This window comes from Ranitomeya imitator, chromosome 5 (assembly GCF_032444005.1).
Source record: "Ranitomeya imitator isolate aRanImi1 chromosome 5, aRanImi1.pri, whole genome shotgun sequence".
NCBI classification, from domain to species: Eukaryota; Metazoa; Chordata; class Amphibia; order Anura; family Dendrobatidae; genus Ranitomeya; species Ranitomeya imitator.
Window position 1 is genome coordinate 93,485,818 of NC_091286.1, and position 22,943 is coordinate 93,508,760.

Below are 22,943 nucleotides of genomic sequence, written 5' to 3' on the forward strand. Positions count from 1 at the left end.
TAGGAAATATGAAAAGACATCGTCATCTTCACGGCTCGGGACAACAAACAGGGAAGGAGGTGAGCAGGATGCGACGACGGCTGTTTCGCGCCGTGGAAGCGCTATCGTAGGCGCGAAACGGCCGTCGCCGCATCCTGCTCACCTCCTTCCCTGTTTGTTGTCCCGAGCCGTGAAGATGACGCTGTCTTTTTATATTTTCTAATAAAGGATTCAGACCACACCTGGACCGGTGAGTGTTGCCGCTTTGTTCTGAACGTTGCAATCGAAGGCTTTGTAGCTCACATATGACGACAAATCATTGCTGGAAGTTTTGTGTAGAAGGATCGGAGAGGATCAGGGAAGCCCTGAAGCCATGAAAGCAAGCATATTTTTTTTTGTTATACACACACACGTGCTCACCTATTTTTTTGGGAACAAAATGGATGAAAAAAAACTAGTGATTATTTATCATTCTGATTTCTCTGCGTGTTATGTATGGGTTTGTGGCGGAAACTTTCAATGTCTCCACGTAACCCATCTGTACATTGAAGAGGAAATCTACAGTGAGACAATCCTATTCAGTGTCTTCTGAATTAATAATAATAATAATTTTATTTATATAGCGCCAACATATTCCGCAGCGCTTTACAAATTATAGAGGGGACTTGTACAGACAATAGACATTACAGCATAACAGAAATCACAGTTCAAAATAGATACCAAGAGGAGTGAGGGCCCTGCTCGCAAGCTTACAAACTATGAGGAGTTAGCCGGAGAGTTCTTCACCAGCAATGTCCACGCTTCTGCCTTAAAAAGCCATCTACCATAGCACAAACAAATGCAAGTACCATCAAGGTGGACAACTAGAGGGATACAAAAAATGGTGTAATCGTAAATTATAGGATACGTTTACTACCCAAATCAAACAGGCCACCATCCACAGACATACCAGACACTACCCGAGACATCAGTCTAAAGTCCTCCAAGACTTCCAGAGGCAAATACAGAAGGACTAGCTCTGAATGACAACTCCCTGAGGCAGGGTCACTTTTGCAGGTGATAAGCAAGTAGTTAAAAAGCAAATTATACATAATCGAAAACTGTAATTTTTTGTGCTGGACTGAAATTTTTTTTATAAGGAGGATAAGAAAATACTAAATTTTGAGTATATAAATATAAACCCCCCCATAAAATATCAAAAGTTAAACAAGCAAACTTATCCAAGAATCAAAAACTAAGTATAAGAACAAATGTTTCTTCTGCTTCACTTTCACTCAGAAGATTACCTGCTGCAGACCAAGGACAATAAAGAACATATCAAAGAAAATGGAAAATAGTATAGGATAAAGGAAAAAAATAAATATGTAAGTGAAGGCATCATACCTGACAGATTTTCACCGGCGCCCGAGCTATCTGATGTTTGGTTATTTATGTAATCACAGGCATCAGGTGGAGATCCGGAGGGGCTCGCGTGTGGAAATCTCTCTTCATTAGGAACCAGCCGTTCATACATCAATGAATCTTCCACCTTGTTGCCTGGGCTGTCATTCTGTAAATCCCCTGTTCTGTTCTCTGGACTTAATCTTTTCAGAGTCTGTGCGCTAAGTTGTGCAGATTGCCTGCTTTCAACTAAATGTTTCCTAGCACTTTGAGTCTTGTCGATCTCGGCGCGGTGTGTTCTCGCATCCTCAGAAGAAGCGATGGATGTGACCGGCATTTTTTGACTAATCTGGAAGGATGATGTCTCCCCATCTATTTTGTCAGGCTTATTTAAGCACTGAGTATCACTATTAGCTGGTACTACACAGCTGTCTGTCACATTGCTGTTTATTGCTGCCTGTCTGGCTGAATGTGGGTCACAAATAGAAAAGCTCTTTGTGGGCTGGGGAGATTTCCTCTGTGTAAGGCAATGTTCAATGCTTGAGTTGGCTGACATTTGGCGGCCCATGAAGATTGTTGCTGGATGATAGATTCTTCTTGACATGTCGGCGCTTGTGTTAATTTCTGCCTGTCGTGAAACTTGCGGCATCTGGAAAATAGAGGTTGTGGGGCTTTAAGAAAGAATTGGAAGCCGAGAAATTGTTTTTCTTTCCTCCTTCAAAATGGAATATCTTTTGTTTCAAAAACAAGTATTAAAATGCTTTTAGGATGCTGGATAAAGATTCCATACGGTTCTGTAAAGGGCACCGAATTTTACGGTTTATTTTCTCGACCAAAGAAAAACCCACGAAAACAAACTGGAGAATTTATCATCATTTCAAGACAGTTTTTCAGGGCATTAAAACTCAAACTCCGGCGTGTTACATACGAACAGCAGAATTGGTGACTTTTAGGCCATGTTCACACGTTCCTGATTTCCCTGCTGTTTTTTCTGCACTAAAAACCGCAGCTCTTGGCAGAAAACGCAGGTCCTTTTTTTGGTGTGTTTTTTAGTGCGTTTTTTAGTGCAGTTTTCTATGCAGAGTCTGTGTGTTTTCTAGGAAGTTTTTTAGGGTTAAAATGGCTGAAAATACCCTAACCATACCCCTACCCCTACCCCCCTAACTCTACCCCTAACCCTACCCCTGCTCCTACTATTAAAACAGTATCAGGGTCAGTTGGTGGGGAACAGCGAGAGGCATGGAAAACAGTCCCATACAAAGATTACATATAAAACCAAACTGGAACAAATCTACACTTATTACTAGCAGGAGGAATAATGGTGGAGGGAAAAGAATAGATCCAGCAGGTAAAGCAACACACAATGTGGTGTGCACCTATATACTGAAGCTCAAAATATCATATGTACTAAAGGGTACAAGAGCCAGAAGTGTAGAGTGGAACAGGGAAAAGGGTCATGTATAGTATTGCTTACCCATGATAAGGGAGGATCAACACAATCCTGCCACCACAGCCCCGACGCGCGTTTCGCATGTAGCTTTGCAGATGTTAAGCTCTTACAAGCAGGGTCATCATTATTTTGCTCTAATTATTGTATTATGAACTGCTGAATTGTAATGCGCTGCAGAATATGTTGGCGTCATATATAAATATTATTATCATAGCTTTCTCAAGGGGACACCTCCCCTTGAACAACACATTGTGTGTTGCGTTACTTGCTGGATCTACTCTTTGCCCTCCACCATTATTCCTCCTTAATTTGACATATTTATATACTGATGGTATTTATATTTTATGTATTGTTTCAATAAACTGTTTTTAATTTATTGGTGGTTTGTGGCTACTCCATTTTTGTTTGATCAGTATTACGCTTTGAGTACTCCATCGATTGATTAGACAGTATTGGTCTATTATGTAGGAGGACGTTATACTCTAGTCCTTTACCTCTATAATGTTTGTTAGCCTTATGAATTTTTGGTCATTAGCATGCATAGATTTAATTTTCTGGCTTTACAAGAGTTTTCCAAGGCGGCAATATTGATGGTGGGCACATTGTTATCAGACGTCGGCTACGCTGTCCATAAAGGGAGATAGTCATAAGCAGCAGCTTAAGACACCGATGGTGGTAGATGACCTCCCTTGAGAGAAAGGGGATGTGAATGCTGAAATACAAGGTGCTTACTTGCCTCGAGATCTGCCATCAATAAAGGATCGAGTCACCCATGTACATCAGGTGGTCTGTTGGCACATCCCCGCATCCTCCCGGGTGTAGACGAACATTTGTAGTTACCTCTACAAGAAGGCTCTTTGCAGACACATACAGAATTTCAATGTAATGTTTTAAATGTGTTCCTTTTGCAAGTATGAAGGGCAAAAATCCTGAAGCCAATTTCTGCAAACGAAGCTTCTGATTTTGCTAGCCAATCATATGGCAAGGCCCTTTAAAGGAAAATTGTCACCAGTTTTTCGCTATCCCATCTGAGAGAAGCATAATGCAGAGGCAAAGACCCTGATTGCAGCAAAGCATCACTTATTCGATTGCTTGCTGTAACTTTGACACGGTTTGCTCTACTCAGATCTACCAGATCTCTGTAAGTTAAAGTCTGTATAATCCCGCCCACACCACTGAATGTCAGCTTTCTGTGTCCACTGTGCATAGGCAGAAAGCTGCCAATCAAAGTTGGGGGAGTGGTTGGACTACCAGGAAGCAGATCTACTAGCCCTCTAGTAATAAAAGTTTATCAAAACTACAGCAAACAGCCTAGTAAGTGACAATGCTGGAATCAAGGTCTCTATCTCTACTTCACGCTTCTCTTACATTAGGTGGCAAACGTCTGGAAACAGATTTCTTTTACAGGATAAACATAGACTTTAGGGATTGCTACCTCCAGTTGGTAGCACTAGAGATCCTGTTCTCTTCCTTTTTGAAAAGGCTGTTTGCATATTCCTTTGAATAAATCATATTTTCAACATTTCTTTGGACCTTTTACGGTCTGAAAAGTTAAAAAGGTTTGACTGACTTTCAAAGACTTGTACACACAGGCAGGGATTGATATAAAATAGTAAATAGTTACCCTCACCGATCCCTGCAGCAAGCAATTTCAGTGCTCTCCACAGGAACAGGAAATGAGGATCTCCCATTCACTTGTCTGTTAAAGGGAACCTGTCACCCCCAAAATCGAAGATGAGCTGAGCCCACCAGCATCAGGGGCTCATGTACAGCATTCTGGAATGCTGTACATAAGCCCCCGATGTATCCTGAAATATAAAAAAAGAGGTTAAATTATACTCACCTGGGTGGGCGGTCCGGCCCGATGGGCGTCACGGTCCGGTCTGGGGCCTCCTATCTTCTTACGATGGCGTCCTCTTCTTGTCTTCACGCTGCGGCTCCGGCGTACTTTGTCTGTCCTGTTGAGGGCAGAGCAAAGTACTGCAGTGCGCAGGTGCTGGGCCTCTCTGACCTTTCCCGGCGCCTGCGTTGTTTTGTGAGTACCCTGCACTGAAGAGCAAATTTGGGTGCACATATACTGGCTTAGGGGTTGAAGAGGTAAATTAAGTAGGGTACGGAGGAGACAGGATGATACTGCCAGACAGAGGGGGTGCTTGAAGCTAGATGTGATAGTATGGCGGGAGACCTTCTGAGAATATAAAAAAAAGCAATCCCACAATTGATTTTTATTTATTTATTTATTTATTTATTTATTTTTTGGGGGGGAGGGGGTTACTCCATTCATTGTGCTGTAAAAATGGCCTATCAGTATGACTTTTCAGGACAGTAAGATTTCGGCAATGCCAACTAGCATAGAGCTTATTTTTATATAAAGGAATTTGGTCATCAGAATTCTCAGAGCAGTATAATGTAGGGGCAGAAACTGTAACTCCAGTGATGTGTCACGCTCGCGGGTGGCGCATGTGGTTCGGGGACTAACAGTGTCATGGTGGAGACAGACTTGAGCTGCAGGGAGCCGCCAGGTACGACTCCTAGTCAGTCACCGGTACCACTGCTGCCGACCCCAGGAGGAGGGTTCGCTGGACTGGGACAAGGGAGTGACTGACAGGCAGGGTAGTGAGACTGATAAACAGTCTGGACAACGTTGGATTTGGGATTAGGTTCTCGTTCAGACACACGAGTCCCGGGAATACTGTAGGTTGAAGTACCGGCGTAGTGGCTTGAGGGTCACGTATACACTACACAGGACTACAGCAGAAGGGAATAACTATAATAGAGGACGGGGGACCTGGCAACATACAGCTGCACATACACTATCATTAAACTAAAAGAGGTTGCTCAGGCACCTCCCAATTGGGCAGAGTGCCTTTTATACAAGATGCCTCCCAGTTATTGGCTGGGGCCATCTTTGCAGGGAAGAAGAGCGAAAAAGGTGCACCTCTGTGAGGCGTGAACAGAGGAGTGCGAGGACGCTGCAGGGGCAGTGAGTATATCATGGAGAGACCAGGGGAATCATGTGTGGACGCCGGCGATACATGTTACAGGCCACTTGCTGCAGTTTTTACAAAATATGCTGTTTTATTTGCAGCAGACCTATCAGTTTTCTGAATATTTAGCTCCGTATAACCCCATTCCCACCACTGATTGACAGATTTCTGTGCACACTGTGCATATGCAGAAAGCTGCCTATCAATGGGGGGGGTACGGTTCGACTATCAGGTAGCAAGCCAAGTAGTCCTCTAGTGATAAAAATCAAAGTTTTATGAGTAGGAGATTATCAAAACTAGACTAAGCAGCCAAGTAAGTGACACATTGCTGGAATCATGGTCTCTGCCCCTACATCATCCTTCTCTCATTCTCTTAGGTGGTAGTGCAAAAACCTGGTGACAGATTAACAGTGCAAAAAAATTTGAATTGTGTCATCATATTGGAGATATGTCTTTTGCCTCATGTGCTATCAGTTTTATTCACACCCTTTTGATAGCGTTTTAATTTTTTTTTTCTGGGGGGTGAGATGTCTAAAAAAAAAAAAAATTTAATTTGTAATTCTGGTGTTAAGATTTTTTTGTTCACTTTACGTCATTTACGATATGGATTAATTTTATATTCTGACAGATATGATTTTTACTGATCCAGTTATAACAACTATAAACAGTCACGGCAGAAAGTTTTGGCACCACTGAAATTGTTCCAGAAGATGAAGTATTTTCTCCAGACAATTACATATGTTTTGCTATACATATTTATTTCCTTTGTGTGTATTGGAACAACACAAAAAACAAACAAAGAAAAAAAGGCAAATTGGACATAATTTCACACAAAACCCCAAAAATGGGCAGCATACAATTGCTGGCACCCTCATCTTAATATTTAGTTGCACACCCTTTGGAATAAATGACTGCAATCAATCGCTTCCTATAATCAACAAGCATCTTACTCCTCTCAGCTGGAATTTTAGATCGCTCTTCTTTTGCAAACGGCTTCGGGTTTCTCATATTTGAAGGCTGCCTTCTCCCAACAGCAATTTTAAGATTTCTCTCCACAGGTGATCGATGGCATTTCCATCCGAACTCATTGGTGGCCACTTGAGAACTTTCCAGTGCTTTGTCCTGCTGGAAGACCTATGACGCAAACCTAGCTTTTGACACTGGCCACTACGTTGCGACCCAAATCCCATGGATTTTTTCTTCCGATTTCATGATGTTTTGCACCCAGTGGCAGAAGCAGCAAAACAACCACAAAACATCTTTGGGGCTGCTTGTCCACCATCCGGACTATCCTGAGTTGCAACCTTTCATCAATTTTTGTCTTCCGTCCACGTCCAGAGAGATTAATTACAGTGCCATGGGTTGTAAACTTCTTGATTATGATGTGCACAAAGCAACATCAAGATCTCTGGAGATGGACTTGTAACCTTGAGTTTATTGATATTGTTCAACAATTTTGGTTCTCAAAACAGTCTTCTCTTTCTGTTCTCCAAGCCTAGTGTGGCACACAATGCAAAGATTGAGTCAACGTCTTGATTTTTATCCGGTGTCAGCTGTGATTTTCATACTGCCTACACCGGTTACTTGCCACAGGTGAATTTGAATGAGCATCACATGCTTCAAACAAAGTTGTTTAACCACCATTTTGGAAAGGCGCCAACAATTTTTGTCTGGCCTATTTTTGGGGGTTTTGTGAGAAATTATGTCCAATTTGCCTTTTTTTTCCCCTCAGTTTTTCTTCTACTGCACTAATACACCGAAAGGAAATAAACATGTGTATAACAAAACATGATTGATTGCATTTTCTGAAAATTTTAAGGGTGCCAACACTTTCAGCCATTACTATTTTTTTAATTTCTATATTTTTCATAAGAGAAAAGTGTGGCAATTACATTTAAACATTTTATTTTTTTTGACTCCCTTTAGGGGATTTTGAACCTGGTGCCATGCGATCACCTATACTATTTACTGAAATGCCACGGCACTACAGTATGCAGTGAAAATCACTGTCCCCTATGAAGCTCATCTTGTAGCTAAACTTCACTGGACTACTGTCATGATTCCAATGGCAGGGAATCACAAAAGGACAAGCACCAACGTGCTCTAGGGTGATGGAACCTGAGCTGACCGCGACCCTAAACCTGAACACACAAATAACAATAGCCGGGGAACGTGCCTACGTTGATCCTAGACGTCTCGCACCAGCCGAAGATCTAACTTCCCCTATTAGAAGAAACACAGACCTCTCTTGCCTCCAGAGAAATACCCCACAGAAATAGCAGCCCCCCACATATAATGACGGTGAAATGAGAGGAAGGCACATACACAGTATGAAATCAGATTCAGCAAAATGAGGCCCGCTAAAACTAGATAGCAGAGGATACAAAAGTAAACTGCGCGGTCAGCAAAAAACCCTTCAAAAAACCATCCTGTAATTACTTGAACTCATGTTCCAACTCATGGAACATGAGGAGCAATTACAGCCCGCTAGAGCAACCAGCAGCAAAGAAACAATTATATGCAAGCTGGACAAGACAAAAATAAATCAAAACGTGGAACAAGAAAATCAAAAACTTAGCTTGTCCTGAAGATTACTGAAGCGAGAAGCTGAGGTAACAAAACACTCTGATAACCTTGATAGCCGGCGGGGAAATGACAAGAAAGCCCGGTTAAATAGGAAACTCCCAAATCCTAATAGAACAGGTGGACACCAGAGACAGCAGAACACAAATCACCCAGTACCATCAGTAACCACCAGAGGGAGCCCAAAAACAGAACTCACAACAGTACCCCCCCCTTGAGGAGGGGTCACCGAACCCTCACGAGAACCACCAGGGCGACCAGGATGAGCCCTATGAAAAGCACTGACCAAATCATCAGCATGAACATCAGAGGCAACCACCCAAGAATTATCCTCCTGACCATAACCCTTCCACTTGACCAAATATTGGAGTTTCCGTCTGGAAACACGAGAATCCAAGATCTTCTCCACAACATACTCCAATTCTCCCTCCACCAGCACCGGAGCAGGAGGCTCAGGCGAAGGAACAACAGGTATCTCATACCTCCGCAACAACGACCGATGGAACACATTATGAATAGCAAACGATGCCGGGAGATCCAAACGAAACGACACAGGGTTAAGAATTTCCAAGATCCTATAAGGACCGATGAACCGAGGCTTGAACTTAGGAGAAGAGACCTTCATAGGAACAAAACGAGAAGACAACCACACCAAGTCCCCAACACGAAGTCGAGGACCCACGCGGCGACGGCGATTAGCAAACTGCTGAGCCTTCTCCTGGGACAACTTCAAATTGTCCACCACATGACTCCAAATCTGATGCAACCTATCCACCACCATGTCCACTCCAGGACAATCAGAAGGCTCCACCTGACCAGAGGAAAAACGAGGATGAAACCCCGAATTACAAAAGAAAGGAGAAACCAAGGTAGCAGAACTAGCCCGATTATTAAGGGCAAACTCGGCCAGCGGCAAAAAGGTAACCCAGTCATCCTGATCAGCAGAAACAAAACACCTCAAATAAGTTTCCAAGGTCTGATTAGTTCGCTCCGTCTGGCCATTTGTCTGAGGGTGGAATGCAGACGAAACGGACAAATCAATGCCCATCTTAGCACAGAACGTCGGCCAAAATCTAGACACAAACTGGGATCCCCTGTCAGAAACGATGTTCTCCGGAATCCCATGCAAACGAACCACGTTCTGGAAAAACAGAGGGACCAACTCAGAGGAGGAAGGCAACTTAGGCAAGGGTACAAGTTGAACCATTTTAGAAAAGCGGTCACACACAACCCAGATGACAGACATTTTTTGAGAGACAGGGAGATCCGAAATAAAGTCCATGGAAATGTGCGTCCAAGGCCTCTTCGGGATAGGCAAAGGTAACAACAATCCACTGGCTCGAGAACAGCAAGGCTTAGCCCGAGCACAAACCTCACAAGACTGCACAAAAGAACGCACATCCCTAGACAAGGAAGGCCACCAAAAAGACCTGCCCACCAAGTCTCTAGTACCAAATATTCCAGGATGACCTGCCAACGCAGAAGAATGGACCTCAGAGATGACTCTACTGGTCCAGCTATCCGGAACAAACAGTCTCTCAGGCGGACAACGATCAGGTTTACCCGCCTGAAACTCCTGCAAAGCACGTCGCAAGTCTGGGAAGACGGCCGACAAAATCACCCCATCTTTAAGGATACCAGTGGGCTCAGAATTTCCAGGGGAGTCAGGCACAAAACTCCTAGAAAGAGCATCCGCCTTCACATTCTTTGAACCAGGCAGGTATGAAACCACAAAATTGAAACGAGAGAAAAACAGTGACTAAATAGCCTGTCTAGGATTCAGACGCCTGGCAGACTCAAGGTAAATCAGATTTTTGTGATCAGTCAAGACCACCACACGATGTCTAGCACCCTCCAGCCAATGACGCCACTCCTCAAATGCCCACTTCATGGCCAAAAGTTCCCGATTACCCACATCATAATTCCGCTCAGCGGGCGAAAATTTTCTAGAAAAGAACGCACATGGCTTCATCACCGAGCAATCGGAGCTTCTCTGTGACAAAACCGCCCCCGCTCCAATCTCGGAAGCATCAACCTCAACTTGGAAAGGAAGCGAAACATCAGGCTGACGCAACACAGGAGCAGAAGAAAACCGGCGTTTAAGTTCCTGAAAGGCCTCCACAGCCGCAGGAGACCAATCAGCAACATCAGCACCCTTCTTAGTCAAATCCGTCAAAGGCTTAACAACACTAGAAAAATTAGTTATAAAACGACGATAGAAATTAGCAAAGCCCAAGAACTTCTGCAAACTCTTAAGAGATGCAGGCTGCGTCCAGTCACAAATAGCCCGAACCTTGACGGGATCCATCTCAATAGTAGAAGGGGAAAAAATATACCCCAAGAAAGAAATCTTCTGGACTCCAAAGAGACACTTTGAGCCCTTTACAAACAAGGAATTAGCCCGCAGGACCTGAAACACCTTCCTGACCTGCTGAACATGAGACTCCCAGTCATCAGAAAAAAACAAAATATCATCCAAATACACAATCATAAATTTATCCAGATATTCACGGAAAATATCGTGCATAAAGGACTGGAAGACTGAAGGAGCATTAGAAAGTCCGAAAGGCATTACCAAATACTCAAAATGGCCCTCAGGCGTATTAAATGCGGTTTTCCACTCATCACCTTGCTTTATTCGTATAAGATTATACGCACCCCGGAGATCAATCTTAGTGAACCATTTAGCCCCCTTAATGCGAGCAAACAAATCAGTCAACAAAGGCAAAGGATACTGATATTTTACGGTAATCTTATTCAAAAGACGATAATCTATACAAGGTCTCAAGGACCCATCTTTCTTGGCCACGAAAAAAAAAAACCTGCTCCCAAAGGGGACGAAGATGGACGGATATGTCCCTTTTCCAAGGACTCCTTAACATAATCCCGCATAGCAGTATGCTCTGGCACTGACAGATTGAACAAACGACCTTTAGGAAATTTACTACCAGGAATTAAATCTATAGCACAATCGCAATCCCTGTGAGGAGGAAGCGAACTGAGCTTAGGCTCCTCAAAAACATCCCGATAATCCGACAAAAATACAGGAACCTCAGAAGGAGTAGATGAAGCGATAGAAATCGGAGGTGCATCATCATGAACCCCCTGACATCCCCAGCTTAACACAGACATTGTTTTCCAGTCAAGGACTGGATTATGAGTTTGTAACCATGGCAGACCAAGTACTAGAACATCATGTAAATTATACGACACCAGGAAGCAAATCACCTCCTGATGAACGGGAGTCATACGCATGGTCACTTGTGTCCAGTACTGAGGTTTATTCATAGCTAAAGGTGTAGAGTCAATTCCCTTCAAAGGAATAGGGACTTCCAGAGGCTCAAGACTAAACCCACATCGCTTGGCAAATGACCAATCCATAAGACTCAGGGCAGCGCCTGAATCTACATAGGCATCGACGGAAATGGATGATAATGAGCAAATCAGAGTCACAGACAGAATGAACTTAGACTGTAACGTACTAATGGCAACAGACTTATCAACCTTTTTTGTGCGTTTAGAGCATGCTGATATAACATGAGCTGAATCACCACAATAAAAGCACAACCCATTTTTCCGCCTATAGTTTTGCCGTTCACTTCTAGACTGAACTCTATCACATTGCATTGTCTCAAGTGCCTGTTCAGAAGACACCGCCAAATGGTGCACAGGTTTGCGCTCCCGTAAACGCCGATCAATCTGAATAGCCATAGTCATAGACTCATTCAGACCCGTAGGCGCAGGGAACCCCACCATAACATCTTTAATGGCCTCAGAAAGGCCATCTCTGAACTTTGCAGCCAGGGCGCACTCATTCCACTGAGTAAGCACTGACCATTTCCGAAATTTTTGACAATATATTTCTGCTTCATCTTGCCCCTGAGAGAGAGCCAATAAAGCTTTTTCAGCCTGAATCTCTTGGTTAGGTTCCTCATAGAGCAAACCCAATGCCAGAAAAAACGCATCCACATTAAGCAACGCAGGATCCCCTGGTGCCAATGCAAATGCCCAATTTTGAGGGTCACCCCGCAGGAAAGATATAATAATCTTAACCTGCTGAGCAGGGTCTCCAGAAGAGCGAGATTTCAAAGAAAGGAACAGCTTGCAATTGTTCCTAAAATTCAGAAAACTAGATCTATCTCCAGCAAAGAACTCTGGAATAGGAATTCTAGGTTCAGACATAGGAGCATGTACAACAAAATCTTGTATATTTTGAACCTTAGCAGGAAGATTATTCAAGCTGGAAGCTAAACTCTGGACGTCCATGATAAACAGCTACGGTCAGAGCCATTCAAGGATTAAGAGGAGGAAAAAAAAAAAAAAAATCAGCCAGGCTGCAATTAGGGCTAGGCAACAACCTCAGAGGAGAAAAAAAAAAAAAAAAAACTTCCTCAGACTACTTTTCCTCCTACTTCAGCCCAAACATTTTTGGCCGGCTATACTGTCATGATTCCAATGGCAGGGAATCACAAAAGGACAAGCACCAACGTGCTCTAGGGTGATGGAACCTGAGCTGACCGCGACCCTAAACCTGAACACACAAATAACAATAGCCGGGGAACGTGCCTACGTTGATCCTAGACGTCTCGCACCAGCCGAAGATCTAACTTCCCCTATTAGAAGAAACACAGACCTCTCTTGCCTCCAGAGAAATACCCCACAGAAATAGCAGCCCCCCACATATAATGACGGTGAAATGAGAGGAAGGCACATACACAGTATGAAATCAGATTCAGCAAAATGAGGCCCGCTAAAACTAGATAGCAGAGGATACAAAAGTAAACTGCGCGGTCAGCAAAAAACCCTTCAAAAAACCATCCTGTAATTACTTGAACTCATGTTCCAACTCATGGAACATGAGGAGCAATTACAGCCCGCTAGAGCAACCAGCAGCAAAGAAACAATTATATGCAAGCTGGACAAGACAAAAATAAATCAAAACGTGGAACAAGAAAATCAAAAACTTAGCTTGTCCTGAAGATTACTGAAGCCAGAAGCTGAGGTAACAAAACACTCTGATAACCTTGATAGCCTGCGGGGAAATGACAAGAAAGCCCGGTTAAATAGGAAACTCCCAAATCCTAATAGAACAGGTGGACACCAGAGACAGCAGAACACAAATCACCCAGTACCATCAGTAACCACCAGAGGGAGCCCAAAAACAGAACTCACAACAGACTACCAAGATGAGAGCGATGGAAGCTTTCAGAGTGCCACCAGCTGCCATTGTAACTTAATGGTGCCTTTTAATTCGCAATGCGGTGGTAAATGCGAAACTCTGCCCATGCAATGGCACCACTTTATACACCAATGTCAGGATGGCCTTCATTAGGCCCCTGGCTACCAAGGCAAGTGATTGGTACCAGGTAATAAAGGGTGGGAGGAGGTCACTCATTCTAACTGCCTAGATTCTGTGGTTACAGTTGACCACTGCATCTAAGTTGATAAACTGCAGCAAACTGAAGCTAACTGCAATTTGCTTGAAGGAGGCATGTGCCAGCTAGAAAAGATTAGATTATCAGGCTTAGCTCAGTCCACTGTGTGGCTCCATCAAAACATGATATTAAGAAAAGAATTAGCCGATTTCCGATTATAATCGCAGCATGCTGCGAGTTTTTTCCAGTCCGATTGAGATCTCATCTGAGCTGGAAAAAAAAACGCAGATGAACACACTCGCACACACTCGCTTCCTCAAACTCAATGTGGACAAATCTGAACTCATCATCTTTCCTCCATCCCACAAATCTTCCTTACCTGACCTATCTATCACAGTCAATGACATCATGCTTTCCCCCGTACCCGAAGTCCGCTGCCTCGGAGTAACCTTCGACTCTGCCCTGTCCTTCAAACCACACATCCAAGCTCTTTCCACCTCCTGTTGCCTCCAGTTCAAAAATATCTCCAGGATCCGTCCTTTCCTCAACCCCCAATCTACTAAAATGCTTGTGCACGCCCTCATCATCTCCCGCCTTGACTACTGCAACATCCTTTTCTGTGGCCTCCCTGCTAACACCCTTGCACCTCTCCAGTCCATCCTTAACTCTGCTGCCCGACTAATTCATCTCTCTCCTTGCTATTTCTCTGCTTCCCCCCTCTGCAAATCTCTTCACTGGCTCCCATTCCCTCAGCGTATTCAGTTCAAATTACTAATACTGACCTACAAAGCCACCCACAACCTGTCTCCTCCATATATCTCTGAACTAATCTCCCGATATCTTCCCTCACGTGATCTCCGGTCCTCCCAAGACCTCCTTCTCTCCTCCACACTTATTCGCTCCTCGTCCAATCGCCTCAAAGACTTCTCCCGAATATCCCCCATCCTCTGGAACTTTCTGCTCCAACACGTCCGACTATCAACCACAGTCGGATCCTTCAGACGGAACCTGAAAACTCATCTCTTCAGGAAAGCCTACAGCCTGCACTGACACCGCTGCCGCCTCATCAGTATCGAAGCTACCGCCTCACCAACACCGGAGCTCCTGCAACCCTCAACCTACTGTCTCCTTCCCCATAATCCTGTAGAATGTAAGCCCGCAAGGGCAGGGTCCTCGCCCCTCTGTATCAGTCCGTCACTGTTAGTTTGTTTACTGTATGTGATATCTGTAACTTGTATGTAACCCCTTCTCATGTACAGCACCATGGAATCAATGGTGCTATATAAATAAATAATAATAATAATAATAAAATAACACTGGTCCGAATGCAAATCAGACTTTTTATTGGATTGCATTTGTCCGAATTAAACGCAAGTGGGAATGAGCCCTAAGGGCCCGATTCATATAGGGGTTTCTGCCATTTTGTGGTGTAAAACACTTTCATAATGTGACAGGAATTTTTAGTCAGCGTCACCAAAGAGGGCAGAGGTGGGAAGGAATGGGGAGTGGTAAAGCCCACCTAACAAATTCATGAAAAAGTTGAGACATACCTAACTCCAGAAATATTATTTAAGGCAGGGACTGGAGTAACAGTCCAGGAGGAGGTTCATGCCTAGTTGGTTTAGTGGCCCCTTTAAATATTAGATACATCTGCCATGGTTTGTCTGGGTCGGTTCTTCTAGGGTTAATTCCTGTAGCCTCACACTGATCCTGGGTGGACTTTTTATAGCCTCCATCTGGGAATTTCCTTTGTCAGTGATAACTTCACCCTTGGCGGAGTGTGTTGACCCCTGAGTGTGTTTTGTGCAGAGTGCTGGTTTGCCTGATTCTTTGGTTTTTGACTCGGTCTGTTCTCTGGATACTGTTTGTTGGATTCTGTCTCTGTCTGTTTGGTATTGACCTCTGCTTGGCCCCTACTATCCGTTCTGTCTAGTCCCTCGGTACCGTCGCGCTATCCTGTGCTCTGACCCTGGCCTAATCTGGTTTTCGTCCATGTCTGTGCCCCTTGGTAGCTTTATCCTTTAGTTACCTTTCTAGCAGTCTTCCTTCAGCTCCTAGCTCTCTGGAGCTTAGGCCACACACCCCAGCAGTCAGGTGATTCAGGTCCTGTCAGACCAGAAGCAATCTCTCTCCAGTCTCACTTGCCCCGCGTTCCTGGGAGCCTGAGACTCTCTCCGGGTCCCGTCTTCCCAGGAGATTGCATCGGTGAGTGTCACTTACAACTCCTCCCGTGATACATCTTTCCCCAGCGCATCCATCATTAACACTGGCATGCACAATGCCAGTCTTAATGAATTGGCCCATTGAAGTCTATTTTTTTCTCTCTTAACAGATCCATTTTAATATATTTATATATATATATATATTTTTTTTTTTTTAATACATCTGTATCCTAAGAAATGAACAGTCTTGTATAGTAATGAGGCCTTACCAGTCATTGTCTACATCCAAATACAAAACATAAAATAGAGAAACAATAATTGTCAGCGCGGTTATCTATGGGTCAGTGGAGTGCCATTTGTACCTTTAAAATTCTGCTCATGAAAACAAGCAGGAAATTGCTCTTACTTTCCCTCCTTACAAGGACTCTTTCCGATCAGTATCTATGCAATAACTGATTAATTTCTAAACTAAGTGGGAGAAAGTTCAGTTATTCTGTCCTTGATGTAACTGAAATCAGCTCTCTATGCACAGACTTCTTGTGCTTATACACAGCAGCCAATCACAGGAGGCAGAGGGGAAAAAGAGAAGCAGTCTGAACCAATGATGAGTCAGGAGGCGTGTCCCAGACTATAACAGACTCCCTGTAGGCATTGCAGCTAATGTATAGTCACAGATTACAGCTCTGCCCCAATGGAACTGAACTTAAAAAAAAAAGTAGAGCAAGTTCTGAGGATTAACAGTAAGTAAACACAGGGTATGTATACATACATATTTATACACTTTTTGAGCACAAGGCTGGACAATCCCTTTAAATTTCACGTACTCATACTGCTTCACTGGCATAGAATAGAAGCAATATGTAGGTGTTTGAGCACCTAGGGATACTTTCAATATGTCCACTAATCAGCATATGAAACGTTCTGGCCTCCTTAACTACCCATTTCCTTTGATTATACAGAAATCAAAGATTTTTTTTAATGTTTCACAAACATACCCTAGCTTGTAAAAGTCACCCAAAACTTTTAGTATCCTCAAAGCAAAAAAAAACGAGCATGGACAACTATGGAAAGAACTTCCTACAAAACGGTATATATGCCAACTAGAGTTCTAAAAAGGAAAAAAAAGAGAGAGAAAAAAAGAAGGCAAAACCTCAAACCTTATTTCTACTTTAAAAAAAAAACCGTATGGCCTCTGTTTCTTTTCTGATAAGAGTCTTAAATACCAAACAGTTAACTGCACAATAACATTCACTGGCAGCTCGGCTGCCTGCTTGGCAGATATATAAAGCAGGTAAAAGGAGGAAAAGGTAATTTCTTGGCTGAATGATTCCATCGGTAGCTATAGGGCAAACTAGAAAGTCTTTCAGTAAAGTAGCAGTAGATTCTTCTATCAATCTGCAGCACACATACTCTTCCAAGGGGATGCATTAAATATGAAAATCATATCCTGTTATCATCTGTTTCCAGCTTTCAGCCCAGTAAGCTTTCCTTAATGAATGCCGCAGCCTAAGGGACAAGCACGCTGTTGGCTCCTCTGAATAATGGAGAGATGTTACCAGTTCTGCTTATTACAATATTGACTTGCTGAGGGGGATTCACGCAGTCACAAGTGACTACACTTGCCAGCATGCTCCAAGTTATTACGCCATGTTTTTAGACATTTCATCTGAAAGGGCTTTGCAGGGTTTTTTTTTCTATTTATTTATTTCTTTTTTTTAAAGTGAAGAAAGAAGCAATGGCCTAGAACGGCATCATTTATATGGAGATAGTAGGAGGGATTAGACGCCTGCATTACTACAGATACATAACCGAACACATTTCAGCTTTTTCCGGCAGACTTCTTTTTTTTTCCCCCCCCTTCTGTCAGTCCCGGAGATATGTAATCGGCTTCTTCTCCTTTGTAAAAGAGGGAGAATAAAGTAACACAACAAACAAATCGAATTGCTGCCTTCTGCTGTGCTTCGTGGCGTGGCATAATGATATTCTGGAATGTGTGTTCATAACGCAAATACGCCAGATCACGGCCCATTAAAGGCATGAAATATTCTAGGGGGGGATTACCAGACACATTCATCCTATTTACTAAGAACTCAAAATAGACTTTATTTTAAAAATAAAACTTTTCCAACTAAGCCAAGCTGAAATAGTGAGTCACAAGATCAGAAAAGGTTAAGTTAACTCAACACCTAACAATATGACATTTTAAACTTTTTACTCATCAGTTCAAAAAGTTTTATTTGTTAAAGGGGTCCGAAAGAATGGACAGAAAAAAAAATCCTTTTTTATGAAAAAAAATACTTTGTATGGAAAAAATAAAATAAATAATCCCTTGGTCTCTGCTAGAAACTAGCTAACAATGATAGAAACCTACACAGAAAGCAATGATGATGTGCTCTGCAGAAGATACAGTGGGGCAAAAAAGTATTTAGTCAGTCAGCAATAGTGCAAGTTCCACCACTTAAAAAGATGAGAGGCGTCTGTAATTTACATCATAGGTAGACCTCAACTATGGGAGACAAACTGAGAAAAAAAAATCCAGAAAATCACATTGTCTGTTTTTTTAACATTTTATTTGCATATTATGGTGGAAAATAAGTATTTGGTCAGAAACAAAATTTAATCTCAATACTTTGTAATATATCCTTTGTTGGCAATGACAGAGGTCAAACGTTTTCTGTAAGTCTTCACAAGGTTGCCACACACTGTTGTTGGTATTTCCTCCATGCAGATCTCCTCTAGAGCAGTGATGTTTTTGGCTTTTCGCTTGGCAACACGGACTTTCAACTCCCTCCAAAGGTTTTCTATAGGATTGAGATCTGGAGACTGGCTAGGCCACTCCAGGACCTTGAAATGCTTCTTACGAAGCCACTCCTTCGTTGCCCTGGCGGTGTGCTTTGGATCATTGTCATGTTGAAAGACCCAGCCACGTTTCATCTTCAATGCCCTTGCTGATGGAAGGAGGTTTGCACTCAAAATCTCACGATACATGGCCCCATTCATTCTTTCATGTACCCGGATCAGTCGTCCTGGCCCCTTTGCAGAGAAACAGCCACAAAGCATGATGTTTCCACCACCATGCTTTACAGTAGGTATGGTGTTTGATGGATGCACCTCAGTATTCTTTTTCCTCCAAACACGACAAGTTGTGTTTCTACCAAACAGTTCCAGTTTGGTTTCATCAGACCACAGGACATTCTCCCAAAACTCCTCTGGATCATCCAAATGCTCTCTAGCAAACTTCAGATGGGCCCGGACATGTACTGGCTTAAGCAGTAGGACACGTCTGGCACTGCAGGATCTGAGTCCATGGTGGCGTAGTGTGTTACTTATGGTAGGCCTTGTTACATTGGTCCCAGCTCTCTGCAGTTCATTCACTAGGTCCCCCCGCGTGGTTCTGGGATTTTTGCTCACCGTTCTTGTGATCATTCTGACCCCACGGGGTGGGATTTTGCGTGGAGCCCCAGATCGAGGGAGATTATCAGTGGTCTTGTATGTCTTCCATTTTCTAATTATTGCTCCCACTGTTGATTTCTTCACTCCAAGCTGGTTGGCTATTGCAGATTCAGTCTTCCCAGCCTGGTGCAGGGCTACAATTTTGTTTCTGGTGTCCTTTGACAGCTCTTTGGTCTTCACCATAGTGGAGTTTGGAGTCAGACTGTTTGAGGGTGTGCACAGGTGTCTTTTTATACTGATAACAAGTTTAAACAGGTGCCACTACAGGTAATGAGTGGAGGAAAGAGGAGACTCTTAAAGAAGAAGTTACAGGTCTGTGAGAGCCAGAAATCTTGATTGTTTGTTTCTGACCAAATACTTATTTTCCACCATAATATGCAAATAAAATGATAAAAAAACAGACAATGTGATTTTCTGGATTTTTTTTTCTCAGTTTGTCTCCCATAGTTGAGGTCTACCTATGATGTAAATTACAGACGCCTCTCATCTTTTTAAGTGGTGGAACTTGCACTATTGCTGACTGACTAAATACTTTTTTGCCCCACTGTAAAATCAGCCAGGCAGAGTACTGTACAGGGGAAGACAGTGTACAGGAGCAGAGTGTACTCTAATGGTAGAATATATTGTGTGTCATAGTTGGAGATTAAAATTTGGTTTTTGTCCCTTGAAAAATGTGTTGGTATTAATATAAAACTATTTGGAATCCCAAGGCTCTTCACTCCCGCAGCGCGGCCGGCCTAAATGTGACAGTGTCCATTTTTGCTAAAGTTAGGGATGTTTTCTCAGGAGGGCTGCATTAGTAAAATTAAAACGAATACATCTAATAGTATTACCACCTCAGAATTTGGCAAGTGGAGCATTGTCACCACTTCAGTCCCACATGTTAATCTGAAATTTACTTAATAAGTACTGGTTCATTTTGAAGGGTGATCCGATCCTTTTGAGACACCTCCCTCCTCACCCCAGAACTATTTTTTAGAAGAAGGAAAAAAAAAAAAAAAAAAAAAAATCGCACACTTTGTAATTTTCCATTGTACATGAAGCAAAAGAATTTAGATAAAAAACTACGAGCATCAGTTATAAAATGAAGCGTCATGTAAGCTGCCTATCAATTTATGTGATTTATCTAATAGAATGTACCTGTGGCCTCCAATATTTGGGTCGTACCATTCAACCCATGCATGCTCGCCTAAATAAACACAGCGGAAATATCCGCAATGGCTTTTTACTACACAATTTATCCAAACACTTTGCTATCGCGCATCCAGAAGCATCCAATATTTTTAAGGCTCATTGTCATTAACCAAATTCCAGACAACGTCCCCGATCTAATTAATAGAGCGCGCTATTGGATATTCAAATTAGGCACATTAGCTCCAGAGGGTTTGAACCTCACCGTTGAGAATGTGGCTAAATAATTCAATTGTTCTTTATATATTTCTTTATACATTATTAATAATTTTATTATTGTTTTTAATTGCTTTTATTTGTTTGCTTTTATCCTGAGTTGTATTTATTTCATCATGTTTACTTTGTATATGTATTCTATTGAGTGTTTTCCATATTTCATTGATTGTAAATTGGTAGACTGCCTTCTTGTTTTTATTGGTTGCCCTTGTTTTAAATATCCCCTCCCTCCATCCTAATTATCTTGGCCCCTGATGAAGACGATGACTTGAAACGCATTGTAGAATAAAGAATTTGCCGTTGCGACCCAGTCCTGAGGGCTCCTTTGACCGTGTTTACCTGCATCTTACTTCATCACAGACTGCACAGAGCTCCTCTTCCTACAATGGCCGCTGATGAATGATCATGTGCCCGGACCTGTCCATTAGCCTCCTCCAATGAAAACACTTCAACTGCTTTTTTAACTGATGGGTCACACGTTTCTCTATCAGCGACCATTTTATGGGCAGATCAGATTTGTCTCGGATGAAGGCAGCAGAGCCTATATCACTTATTCATATATTGGCAAGTGTAAAATTCCATCCAGATCACATTCTTATGTACTTATATGACATGTTTAACAGGTACATCATATGAAGTTTTTTTTTTTAGAAAAAGCATGACACGCATTCGAAGTATCCATCACCTACAGACTATTATGCATTGGTTACATTTATAAATGTACAGCAAATATATTTTTTCACAGAGTTCGGTTTATGGAATAGTATTGTCTACTCTGTTATTCCGTACTTTATTTCCTGCATTATACCAACATGTATATCAGGCTCAAAGAGGCCAAAGACAGAACAAGTTCAGCATGTATGCTAAGAGCTATCCTGGCATACTAGCCAAATGTGTAGATGAAGAGAAGACATTGTATGAGCCTAATCTCATACAACCCCTTTAATGGCTCTTTAACATGAAACAACTTTTTAAACCAACAAGAATCAAAAAGTAAAAAAAAAAAAAAGTATTTTCTCATGGATATGACCACAACTTCCGTACTTGTACCCCACCAATCTTGTGTGGACATTGTTACCTAGTCATTGCCTGTGGAAATGGAACATTTATTGCTTGTGCCACAGAAATTCAGGAGTTTTACAGAGCTGAGTGTGGATCCCTGATCTTATTGCACATTTACACCGGTCAATTATTGTTATGGTTTATCAAAATTAGCAATTCATTATAATATTTGGCAGGTGTAATACTTGTTAATAACAGGAATCTACAAATCGTTACAAAGTGCAAATATAAACAAACACTCAGTAATGATCACACGTTTGCATCAAGTGCAAGAATTCAGTTTTGAAATCTAATAACTTTTCCTTTGCCACACAGTTTGTTCATTTCAGGAGATAAATTGTCTTTATTATGTGTTAGGATAAGTTGACATGGCAACAATAACAGTAGAAACAAAGGAGGCTAACGAGTGATAATTTCGGAGTGGATGAGAATTTTCTGAAAGGTTTGACCCGACTTCTAATTGTGCATTGTAGATTGATTCACAGCCCAGATTTGATTTTAAAGAAGAATTTTATATACATAAAAATGTAAATAATCATAACTGAAGAGAATGAATCCGGCTGACTACAGAACTGTGGCATAGGGGCTATTAAAAGGAATCTGTCAGCAGGATTTTACCCCCCACACCCAAACTGCTTATATGCACATGTAGCTCGTGCAAAGACAAGTCCATCCATACCTTTAACTACTTAGTCTGGTTCTCTGCTACCAAGAAATTGCCAGCTGAATCAATATACAAACGATGCTTAAGTGCTTTCGGCGCATGGAAGCTCTTCCCAAGACTTTGCCACTCCAGCTCTATTCCTCACCTTTCTTCTACTTGACCAACAGATCCTTTGCTTGAAGTTACATGGCAAAAGAGCAGTCAGTCAAGCAGAGGGTGGCGCTATAGAGCCAGAGTTACATAAGTTCAGGAAGAGCTTTCATGCGCCGAAAGCACTTCAGCCTCATTTGCATATTGATTCAAATGGAAATTTCTCGATAACGGAAGAATGTACTGGCTAGGTAAACACATGGATAGACATGTCTATGCGAGAGTTAAATGTGCATGTATAACAGTTTGGGGGTGTGAAATCTTCCTAACAGATTACTTACAAAGGAAACA

General features: G+C 42.4%; 1 protein-coding gene across 1 annotated transcript in view; it reads right to left on the reverse strand.

Annotated features, from left to right (window-relative positions):
• Window positions 1–22,943, reverse strand: part of KIZ (kizuna centrosomal protein) — a 194,295-nt gene that overhangs the window by 146,014 nt on the left and 25,338 nt on the right. Inside the window, exon 4 of the mRNA XM_069768928.1 lies at window positions 1,363–2,008. Within this exon, the coding sequence (XP_069625029.1) occupies window positions 1,363–2,008 (646 nt within the window). The remainder of the gene's footprint in view (window positions 1–1,362; window positions 2,009–22,943) is intronic.